This window comes from Neoarius graeffei, chromosome 1 (genome assembly GCF_027579695.1).
Source record: "Neoarius graeffei isolate fNeoGra1 chromosome 1, fNeoGra1.pri, whole genome shotgun sequence".
Classification (NCBI taxonomy): domain Eukaryota; kingdom Metazoa; phylum Chordata; class Actinopteri; order Siluriformes; family Ariidae; genus Neoarius; species Neoarius graeffei.
The window spans coordinates 106,567,898-106,593,708 of record NC_083569.1 but is presented as its reverse complement, the minus strand read 5'-3'; the positions used below and the strand labels follow the sequence as shown (position 1 = coordinate 106,593,708).

At 42.6% G+C, this 25,811-nt stretch overlaps 1 protein-coding gene across 2 annotated transcripts in view; it reads left to right on the top strand.

Annotated features, from left to right (window-relative positions):
- Window positions 1-25,504, top strand: part of phlpp1 (PH domain and leucine rich repeat protein phosphatase 1) — a 165,289-nt gene extending 139,785 nt beyond the window's left edge. For both annotated transcript variants that reach the window (XM_060914028.1, XM_060914038.1), the window contains exons 11-17: window positions 163-363; window positions 584-746; window positions 12,217-12,347; window positions 12,433-12,549; window positions 16,232-16,426; window positions 16,920-17,148; window positions 21,098-25,504. In XM_060914028.1, the coding sequence (XP_060770011.1) occupies window positions 163-363; window positions 584-746; window positions 12,217-12,347; window positions 12,433-12,549; window positions 16,232-16,426; window positions 16,920-17,148; window positions 21,098-22,285 (2,224 nt within the window). In that variant the 3' untranslated portion in view covers window positions 22,286-25,504. The remainder of the gene's footprint in view (window positions 1-162; window positions 364-583; window positions 747-12,216; window positions 12,348-12,432; window positions 12,550-16,231; window positions 16,427-16,919; window positions 17,149-21,097) is intronic.
- Window positions 25,505-25,811: the final 307 nt, after the last annotated feature.

Below are 25,811 nucleotides of genomic sequence, written 5' to 3'. Positions count from 1 at the left end.
CACACGCGCGCGTGTGGTATTTACAACCTCTATCCGCTTCCTCAGATCAGATATGAACATTTCAAACCACAAAACAAACAGCAAACGTGCTGTAGGTCTGATTATAAAAGGGCAGCTGTTACGAAGACAGAATTGTTTACATGTTGTTGAATCGCTCTTCAGTTTGAGGTGCCTGAATGCCTCGGCCAATAAGCTCGAGAGTCTGCCGCCCTCCAGCCTATCAGACGAGAGCAACAGCATCCTGCAGGAGCTCTACCTGACCAACAACCACCTGACTGACAAGTGTGTGCCCCTGCTCACCGGACACACACACCTGAGAGTCCTGCACATGGCCTATAATCACCTGCAGACCTTCCCTGCCAGGTATCTCACACACACGCACACCTTTATATCCTGTCTTTCCTTTAAACATTATGTAGTGAGCATATCTAGTGAATAAAACGCAGTTTGTAATTCAGACTAAGTGTAAAATCAAACTCCCTATAGTTTGTCGTAATTGCACACACCCCGATACACACGCTCCATCCGACTTTGCCGTGTGTGTGTGTGTGTGTGTGTGTGTGTGTGTGTGTGTGTTGTGCAGTAAAATGGCGAAGCTGGAGGAGCTGGAGGAAGTGGACCTGAGCGGGAACAGACTGAAGGCCGTGCCCACGACCATCCTGAACTGCAGGCGCATGCACACACTCATCGCCCACTCCAACACCATCGAGGTTTTCCCTGAGGTCATGCAGCTCATGGACATGAAGGTTAGTGTGCATGCACGCACACACACACACAGGGACAAGGCCATGGCTGCTGTTGAAATCACTGCAGAAACAATTAGCAGAGTGAAAAATGGCTGATGCGAATACTAACATGCTAAAAGCACACGTGATTGTCATTTATAAAGATGTGCCGTGTATATGTAGCTATACAGAGTAGGGATGGCGAAAACTAAAAAAAAATCTTGACCGACCACCGAGCCTCATTAGCCGGTTAAAGTCGGTTAACCTATGAGTTTAAACAGGGATGCAAACGGCACGCCTTTTGGCGGATGCCGCCTTTTTCACGGCTGAATCGTGCAGATCCGATTTTTTTTTTTTGGGGGGGCGTTGGAGTGTCTGAATAATTTCATGAGAGTAAATTCTGTATTAAAATTACTAAATAAGCAAATGCCGTTACAGTCCGTGAAACATAGGAAGTATGAGAAGAAAACAGTAAATCAGAAAGCTGCGCACGTTTTCCTGGAAGCTGCGCAAATGTGCACAGCTTTCTGATTTACTGTTTTCTTCTCATACTTCCTATGTTTCATGGACTGTAACGGCATTTGCTTATTTAGTAATTTTAATACAGAATTTACTCTGATGAAATTATTCAGACACTCCAACGCCCCCCCCCCCCAAAAATCGGATCTGCACGATTCAGCCGTGAAAAAGTCGGCATCTGCACCTTTAGTTTGTGTGGAGAGATCTGATCTGCAATAACATGCATTGTTGGCTACAGACCGAAACATACTTTCAGAATGCACTGGCCAAGGCAGGACTAAACTCCATGTGCCTTCTAATAATAATTAAAAAAAAAAAAACAGAATAGTAATTTGTAAGCTAAAAAGCCTGTGTCTACACTTTTTTCTTTCGCCGAGTGGCAGCTGTCTTCAACTGGGGCGGGACATGACTGAATGGGTGTTTCTGATTTGTCAGCTGTTGTCCTTACACCGCATGGCATGCCCCAAGCGTTTACAACACAGAATTCCAGGTTCTCCGCTCCAAAATCGGTAGCTTCCAAACGATTGATTTTTTTTTTTAACCGACAACCAAAAAAAAAAAATAACCGGCTGACGTTGATTCGGTCAACCACCGGTCAAACAGTCATCGGTTAAAATCCCTAATACAGAGAGGATAAAAAGTCTACACACCCCGGTAAAATGATCGTTTTTTTCTGATGTAAAAAAAAAATGAGACCACGATAAATCATTTCACAACTTTTCCTACCTTTAATGTGACCTATAACCAGTGCTGGGAATAACGGCATTGGAGTATAACGGCGTTACTAACGGAGCCACATTTTGGGTAACGGAATAATTACTTAGTTACTTAATCCATATTTGTATCGCCGTTACCGTTACTCGGGAAGTAACGTGATGCGTTACAATTTGATATGGGCGCCTTGACAACATGAGCATTGGCAACACGGTACCGCAATATATAATAATAATTATGTACCAATATGGCTTTTACATTCTCCCATTCACCCTTTGAATGCAAGAAAACAAATCGTGATTTGCTAAGATGTTCTAGGTGGGTGGAGTCGATTGTGTTTTCCCGCTACGCACACACACGCGCACACAGAGATGGGGAAGAGACAATGGCAGCACCAAGCCGCAAAGTCGCATTTTCGAACTGGAAACACCGGCATAATTTCACGCTGGTTGAAGTCAAAGGCAATAATGTTTATGTCCAATGCAAACTGTGCTCCGTTTGTTAAAAATAGCAATTTATTAATTTAATTTATTATTTTTCCCTTTGTTGATTTCTGTGCCTTAATATGAAGGGTGTATAGGCCTACTTCAAATGATTGTAAGTCATGTTGTTGATGATAACTCAGAAAATGTATAAGTCTAATAAGAATTTAAGCTACAGTCAGATATTTTATTGTTTTTTTTTCCCCAATAATACTAATAGAATAAGAATTTACAGACATCATCAGGGCCTATTATTTTGTTACCAATCGTTTACCTGTACTTAAATGCAAAATCAAAGAATATTTACATTTTCAACCAATTCAAGTAGGCTAACTTCCAAAAATATTGCATTTTCAGTATTTCAATTTTATTTTCTGTTGTGGGTTGCAATCTAGTATTCATTTTGAATAAATAAATGTTTGGCAAGTCGGCATCAGTGCTTTAGTTTGTGGAGATGTGAAATGGATAAACATAATGTACTAAACCCATCACTACCCTCAAGCAGTTCAAGCAGCGTTACTGCTATTATAACCTTGTAAGGGTCTACACACTTTGAGTAGCCGTCAGTCAGTGAGTAATTAAGTCCTCTTTAGTACTCAGGAAGATCTTTGATAGTGTTTTTAAGGAAGCATCCTAAACAAAAATCACAGGCAAAATAACATAACAGATAAACAGGGTATTCATCCTTGATCTGTTATGTTATTTTGCCTGTGATTTTTGTTTAGGATGCTTCCTTAAAAACACTATCAAAGATCTTCCTGACCTATTGTAAATGGTGAAAGCTAAGCTAACTGTAATAAACCAGGTTATCATAATGCTGTAAACTGTGAGGACTTAATTGCTCACTTACTCTGTACTCCAAAAAAGTAATTGCGTTAGTAACTGCGTTACTTCACTAGAAAAGAACAGTTATCCTCGTTTATCTGTAAGCAAAAAAAAAAAAAAAAGTAACGCAATAAATACTTTTCCTGGTAACTAGTTACTTTTCTAGTGAAGTAACGCAGTTACTAACGCAATTACTTTTTTGGAGAAGTAACTAGTACTTGTAACTAATTACTTTTTCAAAGTAATGTGCCCAGCACTGCCTATAACCTGTACAATTCAACTGAAAAACAAACAAATCTGTTGGGGGGGAACCATAAAAAAAAAAAACGTACAATAAGCTGGTTGCATAAAGCCTAGGTCACAACCAGACATACGATTTTTTTGGCCGTGCGATTTTTGGCGTTTCCCAAATCGCTGCGTTTGTTTTTTTTTTTTGTTCGTGGAGAAAGACGCACGTTGGCCGTAAGTTTGTCTTGCAACCTGAAAAAAACTTAAGCACCCGTAGAGTTTGTTTGATATGACAAAGAACCTCTGCGGCCGGTCTGCGGCTCGAAAATCAGCACGTCACACGTGCGCCCTCCGTGCGTTTCTTGCACGTAGACCGGCCGTAGGAGCACGTACGGCCGGTTGTGACCTAGGCTTAAGTGTGCACACCCTTAAACTAATACCGTATTTTTGGGACTATAAGCCACACTTAAAATCCTTAAATTTTCTCAAAAATTGACAGCGCGCCTTATAATGAATGAATGAATGAATGAACCCTTTATTGTCACTGTTTCCAGTGAAATTGACCATCAACCTGTCCTTACAGAGGGGGAACAGGACAGGAAGACAGGGATAAAAGAAAAAGAAGCGCAGTAGTAACATGAGGAAAGATGAGGGAAAAAAAAAAAGAACACCCCCCCACTATGCTCCTATCAGGATTACAGTGTGGGAGCATTTAAAAACCTCCGCACAAGCACACAATAACACAAGTACACTTTAAAACATGGGACTTGAAGGGGGGAAGGAGGGGGCAATCAGGGGTGGGGGGAGGAGGTAGAGGTAACCCAGCGCAAGCAAGCAGCCGTCCGCTCCTGCAGCCATGCAAACGGCGCTGGTCACGCACCCGCTTGTCACACTGGGGGTGAAAAATGGCGATCGCGGAAAATTGAGGAAGGAATGCGAAGAATGTGAGAGTGTCTCCCAGCAGTGACCTTCTGGGGGAAATGTTTCCCCAGCAACGGCCTTGATCGAGGCCAGTGCTGTTCAGGGAGCCGAATGTCGATAAGATAGAGATTGTTTGGTCTTTCGAACAGACGCAGTCTTTACACGTCCACACCACTCATCCATATCTGTCCATTTCTGTTCAATTCAATTCCATTTGGTCTCCGAAATACTTGTTCCTTGCAAAGCCGAAAGCGTCTCCAAGATGACACCATGTTGTGGTTCAAGTTCTGTAGCCACAGTCTGAGTGCCGACAGCTTTGCCCACTGCTCCAATCATATCGGGCAGCTTTGTGGGGCTTTGAACAGCTGTCACCGTTGTCTGATTTCCTCGATATACCAGGGCAATGCCTAATCCAATCAGCAAAATTCTGGTAATCATGGTTCCGAATAGGTAGATACAGTATCTCCAATGTCCTCCACAGACGTTCCGGCAGATCAGGTGGGTTCCCCCGAACCCAGAAACTGTGTCAATTTCGTTAGGAGACCAGTTTATCAAATCCATGCTTTTTTAGTTTAGAAATTCAATGCGGAGAGAGTCTCTCAAAAAAAAAAGTATAGGCAGACGAGACAAAACAAAGAGCACAAGCAGGAAAAAGAGGAGAGGAGAGCAGAGAAATGCGACCGCCTTCCGTGAGAGCACGGAGAAGATAATCCAGCGCGCCTTATGTGTGATTACTTGTTGTGCTTACTGACCGATTTTATGTGGTACAATGCACTCAAAAACTTGTCGAAATGTGTAAGTACGACTTTGGTAAGCAACGAAGCCACGCCGCTCAATGGATATTCGGAGCATTACGGTACGCTGTGTCACTACCTGATTGACCCCCTGAGCAGTCTACAAGACTGCCTGACTGTAATGTCTAAACTAGAAGTGCATTCATGTAAGGCAGCCCGGGCCCGGAGTACATGCTAGCAACCAATCAGAGAACAGTATTTAGTACGCTTACCCCTGGCACTTTTTATACGTAAAACGTACTGTGCTTCAACATTATATTACAGTGCATTTGTGTGGACGTAAAAGGACCCCCAAAATGGCACCTGTTAAGAGGCGTGCTTACGAAGCGGGTTTCAAACTCCAAGCTATCAGCTACGCAGCAGAACATGGGAATAGAGCAGCCGCGAAAGAATTCAACATCAATGGTACGGAAGTGGAGGAAGCAAGAAGATGAATGCGCCTTACAATCCGGCACGCCTTATCATCCGAAAAATACGGTACTTTCTTGAATTTCCTTTTGATTTAATTACAGCATTCAGTCTTTTTGGGTCGGAGTCTATCAGCCTGCCACATCTAGACTTGGCAATAGACTTGGCCACTCTTCCTTGCAAAAGCGCTCCAAATCTGTCAGATTGCGAGGGCATCTCTTGTACACAGCCCTCTTCAGGTCACCCCACAGATTTTCAATTGGGTTTGGGTCTGGGCTCTGGCTGGGCCGTTCAGCTTTCCAGCAGACACCTGAAGGTTTTGGGCCAAAAACCTTCTGACTGGTATTTAGAACTGTTCATAATTCCCTCCACCTTGACTAAAGCCCCTGTTCCAGCTGAAGAAAAACAACCCCAAAACATGATGCTGCCACCACCGTGCTTCACCGTGGGTATGGGGTTCTTTTGGCGATGCGCAGTGTTGTTTTTGCACCAAACATACTTTTTGGAATTGTGGCCAAAAAGTTCAACCTTGGTTTCATCAGACCAGAACACATTTTCCCACATGCTTTTAGGAGAGTTGATTTAATTTTTTTTAAAGCAAAATGTAGCCGGGCCTGGATGTTTTTCTTTGACCCTACCTCATAGTCCAGACATATGGAGAATACGGGAGATTGCTGTCACATGTAGTACACAACCAGTACTTACCAGAAATCCCTGCGGCTCCTTCAGTGTTGCTGTAGGCCTCTTGGCAGACTCCCCGACCAGTTTTCATCTTGTCTTTTCATCAGTTTTGGAGAGACATCCAGTTCTCAGTAATGTCACTGTTGTCCCATATTTTCTCCACTTCTTGATGACGGTCTTCACTGTGCTCCATGGTATATCTAATGCCGTGGAAATGTTTTTGCACCCTTCTCCTGACTGATACCTTTCAACAATGAGATCCCTCTGATGGTTTGTAAGCTCTCTGTGAACCCTGGCTTTTGCTGGAGGAGCAACTGAATAAATGTCTGAACTTTATTTGGGGTTAATCAGTCATTTTCACTGATGGCAGGTGTGAACCCAAAAAGACTGAATGCTGGAATTAAATCAAAAGGTGCTTCAACAAAGTCTTAGTTTAAGGGTGTGCACACTTGCGTTGAATTGTACAGGTTATAGGTCACATTAAAGGTGGGAAAAGTTTTGAAATGATTTATTGTGCTCTTTTTTTTTTTTACATCAGAAAAACCGATTATTTTAACGGGGCGTGTAGACTTTTTATATCCACTGTATATGGTCACGTCCACAAAAACAAAAATACACAAGTTAATCAAAAGGATTTTAATTTTGAAGGTCTCCAGAATCCAATATTTTTATTGTTTGCCACAGAAGGATACACATCTATTGACCGTGACTAGAATTTCCGCTGTCTCTGGCCGGCTTCCAGTTTGACCGAAATTACCGCGAAAAGGACCGCTAGGGGTCATGATCATTCCCAACCTCTGGTATCGATTTCGCCCAGTGCCAACCAATACAAAGCGAGCGAGAGTCTAACATCAAAGGGGTGGCACGTCATCAGCTCTCGACCAAAATCCAACACGGCCGCCTGCACCCAGCGGTTTCACCGTCAACATTCAGAAAAAAGATCGCCGTGTCAAAACTAATCAGCATCACGCATGTTCTGAAAATTCAGAAAATCTTCACTCTTGTCAAGCTGAACGTGCTTTTTATGTTGGCTTCCCAAGGCACCGCATGCGCTGCTAGCATTACTCGTGGCTTATTTTCTAGCGGGGTTTCATTCATTTGGTTCGATAGCATGAGTTTGAGTTTATTTTATTTTTAAAAGGGACAGTGTACAAATTAAACATTATCCTTGCGGTAAGGACAGATGTCTGTACCAGGTTATTGAAGTTTTTCACCTGACATCACAGGGTCACGTGACGCCCCAGTGTCCGCCATTTTGAAGGTCAAGCTAGCTAATGTCAACAACATAGTAGCTAGTATGTTACTGTAGCAATGTTTATGTTCAGTCATTTGGATGACTGTTAAAACCTTTCAGTCTCAAGTTTTTCCTTTACTGTATTTACTAGTTTACTGTAATTATGATCCGGCAGCTATTTACACCGGATCCAGTGTAAATAGCTGCCGGAGCACGCTCCGGCTTGCTCCCCCTCAAATTAAGCAGCGCGCTCCGGCTTGCTCCCGGAGTGGACTTCAGTGGCGACTATGATATTGAATTAATTCAACAAAGTGTAAACTCAATATCATAGTCGCCACTGAAGTCCACTCCATCCTTGTTTACCGTCAATGGATCGCTCACTCGTCAAACAGTCCGCCAGAATCCGAGTAGGGAATGGCTGAGCGTAGCTGTCAGTCAAACACAAGTTAGCCAATGGGAATGCATTCCTGGACAGCCCACCCACACGTGAAGTTTGTGCCAAAACTGCAAGCAAAAAGTCAGGGAGCGCAAACGAGAGAGCTGGAATCGCAACCAAAATAAATTACGTCAAACAAAACCGAGAAAGACGCGGAACAGAAATAAAAGGTTTCTGAAGAGTAATAGACTGATATTTTGCACAATTACACGAATAATTTGTTTGCCAGTCTAAGGGTGTTTTCACACTTGGTCCCTTTCAGCCATCTAACCGAACTCAGATCGATGACTCAGCATTTTTTGCGCATATGTGAACACTCCAACCGTACCCAGACCCCTTTAAAGCGAACCGAACTGAGACCACCTCAGGAGGTGGTCTCAGTACGGTTCGCTAAAAATCAACGGTATGGTTCGCCTAATCTGCGCATTGTGAACAAAAAGCACACCGGGTTCACTTCGCCTTTTTCACTGTAGTTTAACCTTCTTCGTTTGCCGTAGTTGGTCACGTGACTGTAGCAGGGAAACTCAACTTCCTTTTGGAACTTACCACAGCCGCTTTACAGTTCTCTGAACTTACTGACTGATGAGTTGGCCACAATAATATAACTGGTATATATGAGTGATTCCACGCTTATGGGTACTGAAATGGGGACATGAACTTATTCACCTAAAACCATTTCTTTTTTTTACCATCAGGTCACAAAACATGTAATCTTTAATGAATGATATGTTAAAAGATAACTTTAATTTTCTGAGATGTAATAAAAACATATTTATATGCCAAAGTCAGAACGTAACAGAAGTGTTGTGGACATATATATTCTCAATTTTAACAATGTAGAATTACTTTTTGAAACATAGGAAGGTGATGTTTTAGCAAATATAATTAATAAACATGTGCAGTAGAATAAACATACACATTCTTTCAATAAGATTAACATGGTATATAGCTAGATTGTAATTAATTTGTAACAGACGCGAGATGGACAATCGTAACAGAAGTAATGTAACAGACATCATTTTGGAACTCATAGGCTTGACTTTGGCATATAAATATGTTTTTATTACATCTCAGAAAATTAAAGTTATCTTTTAACATATCATTCATTAAAGATTACATGTTTTGTGACCTGATGGTAAAAAAAGAAATGGTTTTAGGTGAATTTTTAAAAATAAGTTCATGTCCCCATTTCAGTACCCATAAGCGTGGAATCACATATATATATATATATATATATATATATATATATATATTTTATAATAAATTTATTTTCCTTAATCCGCACTATTTTGATCAAAGCAGCAGGGCAAGCATGGCAGCAGACATTTTGATTCAAGAGAAAATTACCCAGAATTCCGTGCACTGGGGGTCTGAGGGCTCTAGAGGACCTGGTGTGAACAGAAAGAGGACTGAGGCCCCATCAAAGCTTAACTGGACCAGAAAGAGAACCCAGTCCTCTTTGTAATAAATTCACAGTGTGAACACAAAAAGAACTGAGTTCTTTTTCTGTTGGTCCACTTTTTGGTCCACTTAAAGAGGACTGAGTCTGGTTCCTTTAAAGGGGACCAGGTGTGAAAACACCCTAAAAAAATGGACCTTTTTTTGTTTTGTTTTGTTTTGTTTTGTTGTATTTTGATTTGTCATTTTTGTTTGAAATTTCAAAAGTATTGTATGAACATTTTGGCACAAAATTGATTCCATAGGTAATGCAGTATAGAAAATGAGACATAATCATTGCATTTAGCATGCAGTATTGTTAGCATATCGCTTATCCTGCATGTATTGCGTTGCGTCACTCTGTCTAGTGCAGTGTTCTTTTCAGGATTAAAATAAAGCCTGAACTTTTGGCTTGCCTTTATTTTTTGGAAAAAAGGGAGCCCGTTTGGTGTCACCTGGTGACTTTTTGGAGCATTTTACTGACATGGTCACTTTTTTTTTTTTTTTTACTGTTAGCGTGGTTGAAAAGGTTGCTCCAACAAGTGGAGGTCTGTGACGGTCTGGTTTGTAGCATGGGGTTCACATGAGCAATAAATAAAGTCTGATAACAATGTAGTCTATAATAATGCTGTTTTATTACCTGAACCACTGCCAGAACACCACGAACCAAAAGTTTAAATGAGTTCTGCTACAGTTTAAAAAAAAAAAAATAATAATATCCCCTGCAGACTGCATTGACTGCACAAATGCCACAATATCGAGTCGCACCTTTATACTTAATACTTCAAACGCCTTTTAAGCACCTTAGAATAAACACGTTTGAGCAATAATACTGCGACTAGTATTATTACTGTGTCAACAACATCCTCGGTTTCACTTCTTTCCTCGTCTCTTTCTGGCTCTTCCGTCCTACTCTCATTTAGCTGTCGAAAATACGAATCTACGGGGCACCGAGCGTCATCCGTACCTCTTTTCGGCATGATTAAAATGTAGAGAGAGAGAGAGAGAGAGAGAGAGATATCCACCACACAAAAACCATAAACCACAATCTCGCCCGCGCACTGAAGCGTCGTGGTACCACTGCAGCAGCAAAGCGACTGAGGGCGTTTGTTGCGATTGGGGATTTCTCAGGGGTATTTCCGGTCTGCCTGAGTGCATCATGGCAGTAAACCAGCCCAAAACACTGATTTTTCTTTCAAAATATGCTCCAAACATCACAAGGTAGAAATCTGACGTGATTTTTCAGCAAGTGTCGGAGCAAAAAAAAACAAAACAATGCCAGTGGAGAACGAGCGTTGAATATGGTTTATAGTATTGCATGGTTGTCAAAAAAGCATGACGTGACATGTCAGAGACGTAAAACTTCCATGCTGGCAAGCGACTGGGACAATTTGTAAACAAGCATGGCCGCCAGGTTTGCTTCGATAAATACGGAAGATTTTGAGAGAATTTTGAAAGAGAAAGACACGTTGAACACTGAAAGGAATGTGTATAGATAGGTATATTCCGTCCAGCTACTCGTCTTCGACTCGTTCAGTATCATGCTAGCTGAATGGAATATATCTGATATACCATGAAAAAAAAGCCAGACAATATTATTTAAACATGTCAGTCAGATCCACGATGTATTTCGTATGAAAAATGCGAGTTTTTCAACACGAGAAGATAAACTTCATATCTTCAAGCTAACGTGCGATTTTTTTTTTTTTAATTATATCGACGCATTCACAAACAAAAAGTCCCCAAATTTATCAAAACAATTCATCGGTAGAGATTTATGTCACGGTTTTGGTTCTCCGCGTCCCAGCTGGAGCTCGTCAGTGGCGTGCACAGATAGACACGAGGTGGTGCTCAAGCACCTGCCCCTCTGCCCTCTGTCCAAAAAAGTGCCCTTTTGAATTTTTTTTTTTTTTTACAGTTTACTGAGGCCAATGTCGACATGATCTTTTAGAAAAGCCGCGGCATTAAAAGCGTGTGTGAAAATAATGTCCCGATGTGTGCCCCCTCCGCACACACACCGGACCTCTGTCTCTCTCGCTCTGTCACGTGAACAAGCGTGCAGTGCATTCAATGTGAGGTTGCAGCAGCATAGCGTCCTGGAAGCCACGGCCTTGTCGTAGCGCAGACAACACATCGGGCAGTCAGTCAGCTCTTCCCCTGCCCCACCAGCCAGGTAACACATGAATCAAGTGAAAATGTATTGTTTGCCCTCTAAGCCCAAGCTGTAATTATTTTGTCGTGAAGTAGCCCGTCGCATACAGAAACAACTGCACATAAGTATTATATTTTTTGCTAGACCATTTTCAGATTTAGGAAAACAAAAATTTCTTTTTCTATTTTGTTCAACTAGAGATTCCTGGCAAAGTCAAAAAGCCTTGATGTAATAAATTAACATTAAGTGGTTGTTTTACACCTTTAAAAACTAAAACGGGTCAGTGGCAACCCGAACACATCTCAGACTTTTATAATAAGGTGTTCCACATGCGCAAAAAAGTGCCCTTTTTTCCCCCCCAGAGCACTTGCCCCCCAAAATGTCTGTGCACGCCACTGGAGCTCGTATGAAAAGTACGAGCGGTGTATTTCCCAGTAAAACACTCGTGTCTGTATAGTATATTTATACAGTGACTCTGGAACAGGAACGGTTGTTTTAGTTGATAGACATTAAAAACAACAAAATCTTGAAGTGTAAGATTAGCGTTACTGAATAATTATCAATGGAAAGTCCTTATAATGGTAGTAAGACAGACGTAGGTGTGTGTGCTTAGTTTGTGTGTATCTGTGTTTGTTTAACTCCCGCTCATCCTCTGCTCAGTGTGTCGATCTGAGCTGTAACGAGTTGGTGGAGATCACGCTGCCTGAGAACCTGCCTCCAAAACTGCAGGAGTTGGATCTGACAGGGAACCCACGCCTCAACCTGGACCACAAAACCCTGGAACAGCTCAAGTAAGTCGCAGTGTGTGCGCGCGCGCTACGTTCGTCAGATGTGAATTATTAACAGCTTGTTTCATGATCACTATTTTTCCCATAGCAACATCCGGTGTTTTCGGATCGACCCGCCCCCTACTTCGTTCTCAGCCAATGAGGCTGCGGGTGGGCCGGCCGTCTGGAGTCACGGATACACCGAGGCGTCTGGAGTCAAGAACAAGTATGTAGCACACAAACACACACAATTAACAATACTACCAACACCACTTTTCTATAAGCCAGTATCTCACTGGGCTGCGACTAGTTGGAGACACAATTGCGATAAAATATGCGAATTAGCGACAATTTTCACTTGGAATCACACTGAATTAATATTCGCATATTTTAGCGCAATTATTGTGTCTCCAGGCTGTCGCAGCCCGGCTTTCCCTCGGTAGGCAGGGAAGTAGAGGAAGCCTCACGGAAACTGACTTGAGAAGGGTTCGCGACCCATTCACGTCTATTTTGAGAGAAATTTTGTCGCGCGAATTTTTTGAACATGTTCAAAATTTCAGCGACGAAGGAGCGACACTTTGCAACTCATGCGAGGAAATTGAGAAGCCCCGCGAATGTTTCAAGACACTTTTTTGAAACTCTCTCGCGAATGATGTTCGCAATTTGTCGCAAGCAATCGCAGCCCAGTGAGAGACTGCCCATATACGCTGTATGTACACTGGCAGGTCAAAAAAATAAGTAGAAGTGTGTTAAGAAGTGTCCAAAGCATTATTAAAACCTGGAACAATCTAAATGAGCCATCAACTTAGAGTTAAAAATGAGGTCGGGGGGGATTGACTGAGCGTGATCAGAGATCACTTGCAGTGGTGCTTGAAAGTTTGTGAACCCTTTAGAATTTTCTATATTTCTGCATAAAAATTCTCAGCCTCCCAGGGAAAGTTTACTCCAGGGTACTGGAGAGGAGAATTCGACCAATAGTCGAACCTCGGATCCAGGAGGAACAATGCGGTTTTCGTCCTGGTCGTGGAACACTGGACCAGCTCTATACCCTTCATAGGGTGCTCGAGGGTTCATGGGAGTTTGCCCAACCAGTCCACATGTGCTTTGTGGATCTGGAGAAGGCACTCGACCGTGTCCCCCGTGGTATTCTGTGGGGGGTGCTTCGGGAGTATGGGGTTCGGGGCTCTTTGCTAAGGGCTGTCCGGTCCCTGTACGAACGGAGCAGGAGTCTGGTTCGCATTGCCGGCAGTAAGTCAGACCTGTTCCCAGTGCATGTTGGACTCCGGCAGGGCTGCCCTTTGTCACCGGTTCTGTTCATAATTTTTATGGACAGAATTTCTAGGCGCAGCCAGGGGCCGGAAGGAATCCTGTTTGGGAACCACAGGATTTCATCTCTGCTTTTTGCGGATGATGTTGTCCTGTTGGCTTCTTCAAACCAGGACCTTCAGCATGCACTGGGGCGGTTTGCAGTCGAGTGTGAAGCGGCTGGGATGAGAATCAGCACCTCCAAGTCCGAGGCCATGGTTCTCGACCGGAAAAGGGTGGCTTGCCCTCTCCAGGTTGGTGGAGAAGTCCTGCCTCAAGTGGAGGAGTTTAAGTATCTCGGGATCTTGTTCACGAGTGAGGGAAGGATGGAGCGTGAGGTCGACAGGCGGATTGGTGCAGCCTCCGCAGTGATGCGGTCGCTTTACCGGTCCGTCGTGGTGAAGAAGGAGCTGAGCCAAAAAGCGAAGCTCTCAATTTACCGGTCGATCTACATTCTGACTCTCACCTATGGTCATGAGCTTTGGGTAATGACAGAAAGAACAAGATCGCGGATACAAGCGGCTGAAATGAGTTTCCTTCGCAGGGTGGCTGGGCGCTCCCTTAGAGATAGGGTGAGAAGCACAGTCACTCGGGAGGAGCTCGGAGTAGAGCCGCTGCTCCTCCACATCGAGAGGAACCAGCTGAGGTGGCTCGGGCATCTTTTTCGGATGCCTCCTGGACGTCTCCCTGGGGAGGTGTTCCAGGCATGTCCCCCCGGGAGGAGGCCCCGGGGAAGACCCAGGACACGCTGGAGGGACTATGTCTCTCGGCTGGCCTGGGAACGCCTCGGTGTTCTTCCCGAGGAGCTGGCCGGGGTGTCTGGGGAAAGGGAAGTTTGGGCTTCCATGCTTAGACTGCTGCCTCCGCGACCCGGTCCCGGATAAGCGGAAGAAGACGAGACGAGACGTCTGCATAAATATGACCTAAAACATCATCAGATTTTCACACAAGTCCTAAAAGTAGATAAAGAGAACCCAGTTAAACAAATGAGACAAAAATATTATACTTGGTCATTTATTTATTGAGGAAAATGATCCAATATTACATATCTGTGAGTGGCAAAAGTATGTGAACCTTTGCTTTCAGTATCTGGTGTGACCCCCTTGTGCAGCAATAACTGCAGCTAAACATTTCCGGTAACTGTTGATCAGTCCTGCACACCGGCTTGGAGGAATTTTAGCCCATTCCTCCGTGCAGAACAGCTTCAACTCTGGGATGTTGGTGGGTTTCCTCACATGAACTGCTCGCTTCAGGTCCTTCCACAACATTTCGGTTGGATTAAGGTCAGGACTTTGACTTGGCCATTCCAAAATATTAACTTTATTCTTCTTTAACCATTCTTTGGTAGAACGACTTGTGTGCTTAGGGTCGTTGTCTTGCTGCATGACCCACCTTCTCTTGAGATTCAGTTCATGGACAGATGTCCTGATATTTTCCTTTAGAATTTGCTGGTATAATTCAGAATTCATTGCTCCATCAATGATGGCAAACCGTCCTGGCCCAGATGCAGCAAAACAGGCCCAAACCATGATACTACCACCACCATGTTTCACAGATGGGATAAGGTTCTTATGCTGGAATGCAGGGTTTTCCTTTCTCAAACATAACACTTCTCATTTAAACCAAAAAGTTCTATTTTGGTCTCACCAAATTAGACACCATTGTTGTTCAGTGTTCTCCTGATGGTGGACTCATGAACATTAACATTAGCCAATGTGAGAGAGGCCTTCAGTTGCTTAGAAGTTACCCTGGGGTCCTTTGTGACCTCGCCGACTATTACACGCCTTGCTCTTGGAGTGATCTTTGTTGGTCGACCACTCCTGGGGAGGGTAACAATGGTCTTGAATTTCCTCCATTTGTACACAATCTATCTGACTGTGGATTGGTGGAGTCCAAACTCTATAGAGATGGTTTTGTAACCTTTTCCAGCCTGATGAGCTTCAACAATGCTTTTTCTGAGGTCCTCAGAAATCTCCTTTGTTCGTGCCATGATACACTTCCACAAACGTGTTGTGAAGATCAGACTTTGATAGATCCCTGTTCTTTAAATAAAACAGGGTGCCCACTCACACCTGATTGTCATCCCATTGATTGAAAACACCTGACTCTAATTTCACCTTCAAATGAACTGCTAATCCTAGAGGTTCACATACTTTTGCCCCTCACAGATATGTAATACTGCATCATTTTCCTCAATAAATAAATGACCAAGTATAATATTTTTGTCTCGTTTGTTTAACTGGGTTCTCTTTATCTACTTTTAGGACTTGTGTGAAAATCTGATGTTGTTTTAAGTCATATTTATGCAGAAATATAGAAAATTCTAAAGGGTTCACAAACTTTCAAGCACCACTGTAAATGCTTGGTGACTTCATGGAGTGGTTTGACTCTCCAGTCGTCTTTACTCTCCAGATCTCGGTGAAAGATTAACGCAACTCTGGATGGAAATAAATGTTGCGACGTTGCGTAAGGTTGCCGTGACAATGTCACAGTGACTGTACGCTGTAATCAAAGCTAAAGGCGATCCAATGAAATATTAGCGTGTGTGCAGTGTATATGAGTGAACTGATTGTGTGTGTGTGTGTGTGTGTGTGTGTGTTTAGACTGTGTGTAGCAGCTCTGTCAGTGAGCAGTTTCTGCGGCAGTAGAGAAGCTCTGTACGGGGTGTTTGACGGAGACAGGAACGTTGAGGTGCCGTATCTCCTGCAGTGCACCATGAATGATATTCTGGCTGAGGAGCTGCACAGAACCAAGAGCGAAGAGGATTACATGACCAACACCTTCCTCGTCATGCAGAGGTGAACACACACACTCACACCATTGGACAGCACAGTGTGACAGCTTTTTAGAATCGTATTCAAAATATTGCGTGTCAGGATACTTGGGGAGAATTACCCTGTAGCAGGGCTTTTATAACTAAACAAATATGCATGTTTATAAGTAACCAAACCAGAATTTGTTACCAAACTTGAGTTCCTTTACTGATAGTGTGAGAGCAGCAGCAAGTAGGCCCCAGTTCCACTCACACTGGTACATAATTAGTATCAGTCATCTTGTTGTTTTATAAAATGTACTTTTTTGCACACAAAAAAAAGTAGCAAGCTTCTTCATGTCCGTGTCAAAAATCGTTATGCCAAGAGTGTTTCATAATACCTGGTTCCGTTTCGGCAGCCAAAATCAATACTCCGGCTGCCAGCGCTAATTTTACTTTGTGAAATGTCATATCGTAAAATATATTTGTGCTGTAACTGAACAATCTTTAAAAATCTCCCTCATTTCCTGTCCACGCAGGAAGCTGGGTACGGCTGGGCAGAAGTTAGGTGGTTCGGCTGTTCTCTGTCACATCCGGCACGACCCAACGGACCCAGCGGGCTGCTTCACGCTCACTGCTGCCAATGTGGGAAAGTGTCAGGCAGTGTTATGTCGCGATGGTAAAGCCCTGCCGCTGTCACTGCTGCACAACATCGGCCTGGAGGAGGAGTACAGCCGCATACGGCAACACAAAGCCATCATCACTGAGGTAAACTACAGATAACGCAATAACTAAACATCAATGAGGTAAACTACAGCTAATACTTTAACTGCAATGCGATAACTGTAGATATCAGTGAGGTAAACTGCAGAGAACATATTAACTGTAAGCATGACTGAGGTAAACTACAGCTTATACTTTAACTGTAATCGTTACTGAGGTAAACTACAGATAACACGTTACCTGTAAACAATACTGAGGTAAACTACAGCTAATACTTTCACTGTAATCATCACTGTAGTAAACCACAGATAACACATTACCTGAAACATTACTGAGGTAAACTACAGCTAATACTTTCACTGTAATCATCACTGAGGTAAACCACAGATAACATGTTACCTGTAAACATTACTGAGGTAAACTACAGCTAATACTTTCACTGTAATCATCACTGAGGTAAACTACAACTAACACGTTACTTGTAAACATCACTGAGGTAAACTACAGCTAATACTTTCACTGTAATCATCACTGAGGTAAACTACAGCTAACACGTTACCTGTAAACAATACTGAGGTAAACTACAGCTAATACTTTCACTGTAATCATCACTGAGGTAAACTACAGCTAAGACGTTACCTGTAAACAATACTGAGGTAAATTACAGCTAATACTTTCACTGTAATCATCACTGAGGTAAACCACAGATAGCACGTTACCTGAAACATTACTGAGGTAAACTACAGCTAATACTTTCACTGTAATCATCACTGAGGTAAACCACAGATAACATGTTACCTGTAAACAATACTGAGGTAAACTACAGCTAATACTTTCACTGTAATCATCACTGAGGTAAACCACAGATAACACGTTACCTGTAAACAATACTGAGGTAAACTACAGCTAATACTTTCACTGTAATCATCACTGAGGTAAACTACAACTAACACGTTACTTGTAAACACCACTGAGGTAAACTACAGCTAATACTTTCACTGTAATCATCACTGAGGTAAACTACAGCTAAGACGTTACCTGTAAACAATACTGAGGTAAACTACAGCTAATACTTTCACTGTAATCATCACTGAGGTAAACTACAGCTAAGACGTTACCTGTAAACAATACTGAGGTAAACTACAGCTAATACTTTCACTGTAATCATCACTGAGGTAAACTACAACTAACACGTTACTTGTAAACATCACTGAGATAAACTACAGCTAACACGTTACCTGTAAACAATACTGAGGTAAACTACAGCTAATACTTTAACTGTAATCATAACTGTGGTAAACTACAGATAACACGGTAACTGTGAACATCAGTAAGTAGGGTATTAGGCAGAAAAAGAAATTTACCAGTCAAAAATAATATTTTATATAATCCTGATAAGCGCCGCAGGTGCGAAGACGAGCGCCGCAGGCGCGAAGTCCCTCTAGGGGGGTCTGGGGGCATGCCCCCCCAGAAAATTTTTGAAATTTAGACTTCATTTCCTGCATTCTAGGACATTTTCAGGGTGAAATGGCGTGTAATTTTTGATCAGAAATATTGCATATTTTTACTTTGTATTTTTTTCAGTTTCACTCCTGAATGTATCAGATGTATGTATGGTGTCTGATTTGGTAACAAAAGTGAAAAGAAAATAAACAACAATGAATTGTATATAATCTTTTGATCTAGTTACAGTATTTAATAAAAAAAAAAACCCAACAGTATTCTATTTTACCATACCCCAATGAAACCCCCTTGTTAATCAATGTATCACACATACCTTTTCTGTCTTTTTGTGGAAAAACGAATCAGTTTTTGTCACATTCAATTTGGGGCGTTTGTTGGGATTCATCTTGATCCAGAAGAGTGAGTCAGCAAAAAAAAATGCGGTTCTCCCGCCAAGAAAGAGGAAACTACAGCGCAGGGTGTTTGGCAATTTTCGACCAATCAGAATTCGCGATTTATTCAGTCCGCATGTTACAAGATTCAGTGCGGGCCAAAATGGCGGAAACGATGAAATATTCTGATTTTTCATTTCAAGTTTTCAGTATTTTTCGTATTAAACTGTGTTTCTTACGATTTGTAAATGATGGCGGAACCACACACGGACTGGCCATCGGGAGTAGCGGGAGTTTTCCCAGTGGGCCGGTGGTTCAGTGTGGGCCAGCGGAGAAAAAAAAAAAAAAAAAACAGTTGCGCGCTGGCCTTTAATATGATAAGCAATGTTAACAGTTTCTTTAACAAACTGTTAACATTGCTTATCATATTAAAGGCCAGCGCGCAACTGTAATAAGCAATGTTAACAGTTTGTTAAAGAAACTGTTAACATTGCTTATCATATTAAAGGCCAGCGCGCAACTGTTTTTTTTTTTTTTTTCTCCGCCGGCCCACGCTGAACCACCAGCCCACCGGGAAAACTCCCGCTACTCCCGATGGCCAGTCCGTGTGTGGGCGGAACATAACTGGATTTATCGGATGACATGTGGGAGTATTCATGTGCGAAAATTTTCGGCATTATCGTCCGTTTCAGTATCCGTCTGTGTGTATACTTGCCCGTTGAAATCGGCAATCACCCGTCAAATTTACGGGTGGACGGGTCTCTGCCTAATACCTTATCAGTAAGGTAAACTACAGCTAATATTTTAACTGTCAACATTACTGAGGTAAACTACAGAGAACACATCAACTGTAAACATTAAGGTAAACTACAGAGAACACCTTTAACTATAAACATCACTGAGGTAAACTACAGAGAACGCGATAACTAAACCTCAGTGAGGTAAATTACAGTGAACACTTGTAATTGTGTCTGAGGTAAACTACAGCTAACACCTTTAACTGTAAACATCACTGAGGTAAATTACAGATAACGTGATAACTGTAAAGAACAGTGAGGTAAAATTAACTGTAAACTTGACTGAGGTAAACTACAGCTAACACCTTTTCACTGTAATCATGACTGAGGTAAACTATAGCTAACACATTTAACTGTAACATTATTTAGGTAAACTATGGCTAATACGTTACCTGTAAACATTACTGAGGTAAATTACAGATAACCATATATCTGTAAACATCAGTGAGGTAAACTACAGAGAACACTTTTAACTGTAATCGTTATAGAGGTAAACTATAGCTAACACCTTTAACTGTAAACTACAGCTAATATTAACTGTAAACATTGCTGAGGTAAACAGATAACACATTTAACTATAAACATCACTGAGGTAAACTACAAAGAACACTAACTGTAAACATTACTAAGGTAAACTACAGATAACTCCTTTAACTGTAAACATCACTAAGGTAAACTTCAGCTAACACGTTACCTGTAAACGTTACTGAGGAGAATTACAGAACACGGTGACTATAAACATCGGTGAGGTAAACTTCAGCTAACACGAACTGTAAACTTGACTGAGCTAAACTACAGCCAACACCTTTAACTATAAACATTAATGAGGTAAACTACATCTAACACCTTTCCCTGTAAACATGACTGAGGGAAAATACCACTGAGACATGAGTTGTAGTTATCCCTGATGCGAACTGTAAACATGACTGAGGTAAACTACAGCCAGTGTGATAACTGTAAACATAACTGAGGTAAAATACAGTTAACACAATAACTAAACATTACTGAACTAAACAACAGATAGCACTAACTGTAAACATCACTGAGGTAAACGACAGCTAACACATTTTTCAGTGAAAACATCACTGAGGTAAACTACCATGGATATATGAACTGTAGTTATCCCTGAAGTAAACTACCGTTTCTTTACTATGGCTGGTGTACATGCTAACACCTCAGCTAAAGATTCAGAATGCTACACTTTCAGGACTTTTTCCATAAATTTCAAAAGACTAGATCACACTCTAAGTTGCCATAATAAAGCCATTTAATCATTTAAAAAAATATTTTGAGGCTTATTTAATATCTTAGGTGACGCATGATTTATGTCACACACACACCATTCTTCCTTTCCTTTACCAGGATAACAAAGTGAATGGCGTGACTGACTCCACACGGATCATGGGCTACTCCTTCTTGTACCCAGCTGTGCTGCCGCGACCGTATGTTCACACACTCCCGCTAACACCACGTGACGAGTTCTTCATCTTGGGCAGCCGTGGCTTGTTCGAGGCATTGGAGCCTGCTGAGGCTGTGGAGGCTGTGCGCAAGGTTCCAGATCCGCTTGCTGCTGCCAAGAAACTGTGCACTCTTGCTCAGGCGTACGGTTGTACCGAGAGCCTGAGTGCTGTGGTGGTGCAGCTAAACGTGACTGAGGACTGCTGCTGCTGCTGCTGTTGCTCGTCCTCTAATGGTCTCCACGCAACCCCACAGCCACCTCCTAGCCCCGGTCCTGGGACGGGCCTCTATCCACCCTCGGCTGGCGTACCGCCTTCTTCGTGCAGCGAGATCAGCTCGGAGGTCAGCGCCTCGGAGATGAGCTCGGAAGTCGGGTCCACCGCTTCCTCAGACGAGCCTCCGATCCTGCTCCAGGAGGTGCACCTTCACCCCCACCAACCTCCCAACCCAAACCCACGTCTGCTCTCCTGCTGCTCTCTTCACCCAGCACAGACTCCATCTGCCATCATGGCCGCCAGTTCCAGCTCCTTTCAACGTCAGTTATCGAGCGCTACGTTCTCCAGCGCCCTCTCCGATAACGGCCTGGACAGCGAGGACGAAGAGCCCATCGCCGGCGTCTTTTCCAACGGTAGCCGGCTCGAAGTGGAGGCCGACGTCCACTGCTTGCGCCTCCTGGCACCTCCACCTCCCCCTCCTCCGTGCACCCCTGAAATTCCAGATGACGTGGTACCTCCAGAACAAGAAACGGCGTCGGTCACTAGCGAGCCCGAGAAAGAAGGGAAGCAAAGCGAGAAACCAGGGAATAACCCAACCTCCGAAGCATGGAACAAAACCCTGTCACGCAGGAGAGGCAACGGCTCCGTGGCTCCCCACGAGACGAGCCACAACCTGATCGAAGTAGCAGCTGAGGCACCATCTAAAAAGTCCGGTGGGTATTTCACAGCCCCGGCGATGCCCGACCCCGACGACCAGCTCATCATTCCACCCGAGCTAGAGGAGGAAGTGAAGGAGATAATGAAGCAGCATCAGCAGGAGCAACAGAAGCCCAGTAAGAATGACCAACCTGTTGATTACTACGACACGCCGCTGTGATAGCACAGCATGGTTTCCCAATCCCAGGCTTGGAGTACCTCTGCACTGAACAGTTCAGTGTTTTCCTTGCTGATTGCATGGAGTGTGGAAATGTTTGCAGATTACCTGAGCCAGGCGTTAATTGGGAAAACATTACAACTGTTAAGGTATTTCATAGGACTGGGACTGGAAAGCTCTGCTGTATTTGCCACAGTGTCCACAAGTATTTGTTCCTGGCCTGGAGAAAAACACCTTGATTTCACTAATAAGCAAAGAGTCGTTAGAATGAGTGAAATTGGCCGTACTTGTCTATCAACTATTTGCACTGTAGCTTGAAGTTTATCTGCTTCACGAACAACACATCTATTTATCCATCCATTATCTGTAGCCGCTTATCCTGTCCTACAGGGTCGCAGGCAAGCTGGAGCCCATCCCAACTGAGTATGGGCGAGAGGCAGGGTACACCCTGGACAAGTCGCCAGGTCATCGCAGGGCCGACACATAGAGACAGACACCCAAGTTATTTCCGGTCAACGATATCGTTGCCTTTGTAGGTATTATTGTTTTTGTAAATAGGGAGTAAACCGTTTTACGTTTGCGTACAGATTTGCGTTATTTAGGTCACGAAATCTCGTAGCCACAAGATACCAAAGTCATGGCCAAGAATTGTGTAACCTGTGCAACAGTAGGCCATGACTTAATATGCTGTGGAATGATGTATTTAATTAGTGGCCTCCGGTTAATTGTCTTTGAGAATTGCCTTAATTTTTTCCACGGGCTTATTGTGGATCCATGTTGTGACTCCACTGAAAAGCAAAGCGCATCGTTATCAGTCCTCTTGCGTAGGTTCCTGTGGCCACAATAGTGTTATTCTTCTGTCCCGTTCATTTTAAAATACAGTAGCTGTCAATACTTAAAAATTATTCAGCGAGCCTGAGGCGGATAATTGTTTTAGTATAAATACACAGGTGATTATTTTAAAAAAATAATTTCAAATTCAAAAGCGGCATCCAAGTGTAATAACGGCACGGTGCAAACTTGTCACTTTGTTTTGAAATCGATAAAATAAATCACAACTCCACTTTCCCTTTGAATAGTTTTAGACCAAACTTCGTAGCGTCTTTAGTGCTTCCAGTGGCTAAGCAATCGGCCGCCATTTTGCCGAGTCGCTCAAAGTGATTATCAAGAAATAGTCCGAATTTCTCGACCAATCAGCATGCGAATTCCTATAATCACCTGGATATTTCTACTAAAATTGGTTGTGCTTTGTAGCTACTAAATATTTAAGTTATTCCACTAAATCGAGTCGTACATGAGCTGATAGCCGACGAGGCGCATAGCACCGAGTTGTCGATCACCCGTGTACGACCTGATTGAGTGGAATAACTGTTTTTATTCTATCCACAGTCACTGGATTTTGAGAAACAGAGCTTAGTCGGACTTCTTAAAAACCTATCGATGGCTGCACGACTTGACTTCGGCGGTGTTGTTTTGTACAAACTGCCGTCTTGCTGCCGCGCCGAGGAATGGAGTTTAGGCTTTTGACGTTTATTTAGTTCTGTAATTTTCAAACTTCTTTGAGATTTTGAACCGGTCTAAAAAAAGACAGAAGCAATTTGTGAAAAATGCGATGATAATTCTTGAAAAAAATTTTTTTAAGAATGTACGTTTTTACCGTCAAATACTTTTCATTTTGTTTTTTGTATTTTTTTTCAACGAAAGTTTTTATTTCGTCCTCGGTTGGTTCAGCAGCACGCGCCGCCGTTTTGTTGTTCTCTCCTCACGGTATATGAGCTGATATCGTAGCAGTAGAGTAGGCAATCGGAGCGCGCGATCGCTCATATCCAGTGGCTAGAATAAATCCTCGTGTGTTTTTAAGATATATTTAACTCGCATCACTGAGAAATCGAACTGATGGCCTGAGTATGTTGATTCTTAGCCACCTTATTAAAATGAAAATATAATAAAGAGGCTGTCTGCAGATCAGTCACGATTTGATTAAACAGCCAAACGATTACAGGAAGCTTGATATTCTGACCAGTATGTGCAAACCCGACCACAACGGAACAAGAAACGATTAATGGTGTTAAGTTACCAGGAAGTAAACGTGTTGTTCGGAAGCAGATAAACGTCGCGCGACATCGTGAAAGTAATCTGTAGACATGGCAGCTCTCGATAGATTTAATTTAAGCGCCATTTTAGACAACACACACACCCATGCGATGGTGTAGTGTTGAGCATTATCGCATCCACAGTGCACAAATCCATTTCCTGCAGTCCAAACCAACAGGAGCCCCTTTCCTCGCGAGCCAACCAATAAGACGTCACGTCAGAGAATCCCTTTAAGAGACTCCAGTCCCGACTTGCACACTACTGTGCCCTGCCCCCTTTAAGAGGCTCGAATCAGCTGACTACTGACCTACTGACTGTTTGTTTATTTACATTGAGAAGTGACCGTATCTATATAGAGTTCAACACTAGTCTTGCGAAGTTATAACGCATTACCGCTCAACAAAATTGTGGACTTGGTTATTTCTTTTTCTCTTTTTTTTTTTTTTTTTACACTTACCATATCTTTTATATGACGCAACACTGCAAAAGACTTTGACGAGGAATGAAAAGGGGGCGGGAAAAAAAAACCCCGAAAGGCAAAGCGCAGAATCGTTGATGTGTAGTGCACACCGGTAATACCACACTTACCTGTTGTAGATAGGGCACTTACAGTATGCAAGACTGTGTATTTCTTCACTAAATAAATCAAGGCTTCGCGCCTGTAAAACTAGAAATTTAGTAGAAATTGGAAAAGACTAACTCCTAGGAGTTGCTTACTCTTTTATGGTGACCTAGTCACTTTTTTTACTAATCTTCTCTGCGAGAAATGGTGATTTGTTGTTTGTTTTTGGGTTTTTTTTGTTCCAATTATTGTAAATAAGAAATATTGTATACGGATGCTTTTTAAAGGAACTGTGCGTGTGTGTCTATAATAAGCTTATTCCTTCCTTACACATGAAAGTACACAAAGGTATTCAGGACGTAAAACAACGACTCTTCAACAAATGACTGTACATTACGCTCCGTCTTGTTCGCACTGTCCGGTTAACCGCACACACACAAATAGCTCATTCTTCTGTTGTCACCAGCATGGCCAGTTAATATGATCTGTAATCAAGCCACACAAAATGTTCCTGGGTTTTTTTTTGTTTGTTTGTTTTGTTATAATAAATTCTAAATTTATCATGATGAGGTCTCTTGGTGTTTTTTTTTTTTTGTGGATACAAGTAAAAAATATATTTAATGGTTTATTTATTCATTATTAATGCAGGCTTCTGGCTTGTATTTTGAAATCAGTGATCAGACATGAAGGTTCGAGTGCAGACCAGCCACAAGATGGCAGCACTGCTACATACAGGTAGTGAACGGTGCTGCTTCACCGTTACAGGGTTTCACAAGTTCTCCTGAAGTCCATGTGGGTTTCCTCAGGGTTCTCCAGGTTTTTTTCCCCACTTCTGTAAAATCTAAGTGCCTCCAGGTGTGAGATCATGTGCAG